This window comes from Otolemur garnettii, unplaced genomic scaffold (assembly GCF_000181295.1).
Source record: "Otolemur garnettii isolate 467f Iridium unplaced genomic scaffold, OtoGar3 scaffold00218, whole genome shotgun sequence".
In the NCBI taxonomy this organism is placed as follows: Eukaryota; Metazoa; Chordata; class Mammalia; order Primates; family Galagidae; genus Otolemur; species Otolemur garnettii.
In genome coordinates, this window is record NW_003852613.1 from 659180 (window position 1) to 662426 (window position 3247).

The 3247-nt window shown below is 57.9% G+C and overlaps 2 protein-coding genes across 2 annotated transcripts in view; one reads left to right on the top strand and one right to left on the bottom strand.

The window, feature by feature from the left end:
* Positions 1–1342, bottom strand: part of LOC100966637 (cationic amino acid transporter 4-like) — a 4492-nt gene extending 3150 nt beyond the window's left edge. Inside the window, exons 1-2 of the mRNA XM_012812672.1 lie at positions 1338–1342; positions 634–753 (exon numbers count right to left, since the gene is read on the bottom strand). Of these exons, the coding sequence (XP_012668126.1) occupies positions 634–753; positions 1338–1342 (125 nt within the window). The remainder of the gene's footprint in view (positions 1–633; positions 754–1337) is intronic.
* A 1255-nt stretch (positions 1343–2597) lies between these two features.
* LOC105888186 (P2X purinoceptor 6) overlaps positions 2598–3247 on the top strand; it is a 17780-nt gene continuing 17130 nt past the window's right edge. The window contains exon 1 of the mRNA XM_012812673.1: positions 2598–2731. Within this exon, the coding sequence (XP_012668127.1) occupies positions 2598–2731 (134 nt within the window). The remainder of the gene's footprint in view (positions 2732–3247) is intronic.

Consider the following 3247-nt stretch of genomic DNA (forward strand, 5'->3'; position numbering starts at 1 on the left):
CTGCCTCCCAGGGAGCAAAGAGGTCGGAGAGGAGCGCCATTGGGTTGCCTGAGTGGCCCTGAGAGTGGGGAGGGGGCAGCCCTAGGGAGCAGCTGGGTATGGCTCAGTGGTCTGGGATCCAAGAACAATGTGAAACCCGAAGCTTCCTGGAGTTGTGCCAGGCTGGCAGGACCCGGAACAGGTCTGGGACGGGGCACGCGTGGCCCGTGCGGCCACCTGGTATCAGTCAGCGGTGGTCTCCCATTCCTATCCCCGACACCCCACCGCCATACTGGCAGATCAGCGCCTGGAGGGGGGTGGCGGCTGTTATGAAGGGGCACCCTGGACCCTGAAGCCGAGACCCCACGCACCTTGCCGCGTCCCACACTCCGCCCCTGCAGGAGCCAGTTCCGGCCCTCCCCTGGCCCCAGACACTGGTCCCAGCTCGTCTTGGTGGGACCCACTGCGACCCACCTGCTGTCGCCGCCGCAGTCGCAGATCTGAGCGCTGTGCCAGCCCAACCCGCCAGCGCCGCCTGCGCGCACGGCCCGCCCCTACCCTCAGGCGCCCCATCTGGCTCGCAGCACCGCCCACCCTCACACACCCAGAGAGCCCCCGCCCTCCCCGCCCTAGGATGTTACAACCTGAGCTCACGGAGTCAGGTCCAGTGTGGACAGACAACGCCGCAGCGACGTCTCCATGCTGGACTCCTCCAGCCGCTTTAGCCTGTTCAGCTGCTGGAAGAAACCTGCCAGGCTGGCAGCACTGGGCAGCCTGTGGACCATGGCAGGCAGCTGAGAGGAGCACCAAGCCAGCTACCTGTACCTGCTGGGGCCAGAGGGGAATGATAGGCTGCCCAGCAGCGTCCTGGGCAGCCCTCAGTCTCTCCTGAACTGGACCACCAGTCCTCTCTCTGTCCCCACCCTGGGGACCTGGGCACCCACACTGTGGGCCTGCTGGAGGGTAGGGATCAGATGGGGATCAGGGATGTCTGGAAGTCCTGTGTGCCTCCCAGGAAGCAAAGGGGTCCGAGAGGAGCCCCATGGGGTTGCCTGAGTGGTCCTGAGGGTGGGGAGGGGGCAGCCCTAGGGAGCAGCTGGGTATGGCTCAGTGGTCTGAGATACAAGAACGATGTGAAACCGGAAGCTTCCTGGAGTTGTGCCAGGCTGGTAGGACCCAGAACAGGTCTGGGCCGGGGAGTGAGCGGGGAGTGAGGGGGGCTGACCACCTGGAGTCAGACACTGGCAGTCTCCCACTCCTATCCCCACCCCTCACCGCCAAACAGGCGGATTGTCGCTCCAGGTCCAGGGGCTGGAATGAAGGGGTGCCCTGGGCCATGGAGCTGGGACCCCACGCACCTCATTGTGCCCCACACCCCGCCACTGCCCCAGACACCTGCTAGAGCTCATCGCATGGGACCCGCTGCGATCCACCTGCAGCCGCTGATCTGAGCACTGTCCCCGCCCCGCCCGCCAAGGCCGGCCTGCGTGCACGGCCCGCCCCCACCCCCAGGCGCCCGCGCACACTCAGAGGGCCCCCCTCCCGCCCCCAGGATGTTACAACCTGAGCTCACAGAGCTCGAGGGAAGTTCTATCACTGTGACCCATTCACCGATGAGGAAGCTCAAGCCACTAGTTAAGTGACTAGCTCAGGTCACCTGGGTGAGGTTGAGGTGCATGGAGGTCTGGGGGTACAGAGCCAACCCTCTTTCTACTGCAGCAGATCTCTTCCCCAACACGTGTACTGGGTGGGGAGACCAACGGGCGCCCCCCAACACAAGGTGGCATGAGGGCTGTGGCTTCAGGCACAGTGAGATGAGTGGCCCTGGGCAATCCCTGAGTCTCTCCCACAGTGGGTGGCAGTAAGCCATCTTCATGACATTGGTGAGACTGAGCAGCCTTTGACAATGTCTTTTTTGTTTATTTGCTTGCACTTTCTCACTTTGTTGCCCTCTGTAGAGTGTGGTAGTGTCACAGCTCATAGCAACCTCAGACTCTGGGCTCAAGGAATTCTCTTGTCTGAGCCTCCCTAGTAGCTGGGGACTACAGGCACCCGCTATTTTTTGTTGCTGTTGTTATTACTGTTTAGCAGGCCCAGGCTGGGTTCCAACCCACCAGCCTCCGTGCTTGTGGCCAGTGCCCTAACCATTGAGCTACTGGCGTTAGCCTGACAGTGTTTTTTTGAACTGGGGGAACTCAGACTGGCTGCTCTGAGCCTTCAGCTCCCGTGTCCTGCAAGTAGGCAAGCAGCCTCCCGGGGACAACCTGCACCCTCCAGGGAGGTGCTCTAGAGCAGTGATTCTCAACCGCTATGTCTGCACGAAAGTTATTAAAGATTGTTAATTCTTTTCTTTTCTTTTTGTAGAGACAGATTCTCACTTTATCGCCCTTGGTAGAGTGCCGTGGCATCACAGAGCTCACAGCAATCTCCAACTCTTGGGCTTAGGCGCCTGGCTAAAAGATTGTTAATTATTTTCAAAAGCAGTTCAAAGCACAGTAAGTATGTTCTTTTTTTTAATCAACATAATTTAAGTGTGCATGGAAGTTTAGCTATAGGTTCAAATGTGCAATGATATAAAAAAGATTGAAAAGCACTGTCCTAGACCCTCTAAGACTACCATGGCATTGCCCCCTTTCATGTCCCTGCCACAGGCCCAGAGAGTCCTGGGGGACCCCAATAGCAACTCCCTGTTTGTGGTTATCCGTGACAACCACCATGTGCTGTGTCCCCCATGCCAGTCCTCACATCTCAGGTAGCCTCCATGTCCTGTCATGTGACCATCATGTGACACCCCCCCCCCACACACACACACACATGGGGACTCTTTTATTCCTGGGGCTGAAGAGTCTTTCTGCTCTTCCCATTTCTTTAAAACCGAGAACATCCTGTGATAGGGTGTTAACTGGGTCACAGTAAAAGAATAACAATGTAGCCAGGCCCAAGCAGACATCTGCTTCCTCCAGAACTTTAGGGCTCTGTTGTCAGTTCATGTGTGGTTCATGGAGCTGGATCTCAGGGCACCTGCAGCCAGCCTGGCTTGGTGGGCTGATGACAGGATGGTGGACTCCTGGACAAGATGGTCCCACCTAGAACACTCTGCCTTGGCAGCTGCCTTGGTCCTTTTTGTTTTTTTTTCTTTTCTGAGATGGAGTCTCACTGTGTTGCTCTCAGTAAAGTGCAGTGCCTTCACAGCTCACAGCAACCTCAAACTCTTGTGCTTAAGAGATTCTCTTGCCTCAGCCTCCCAAGTAGCTGGACTATAGGCATC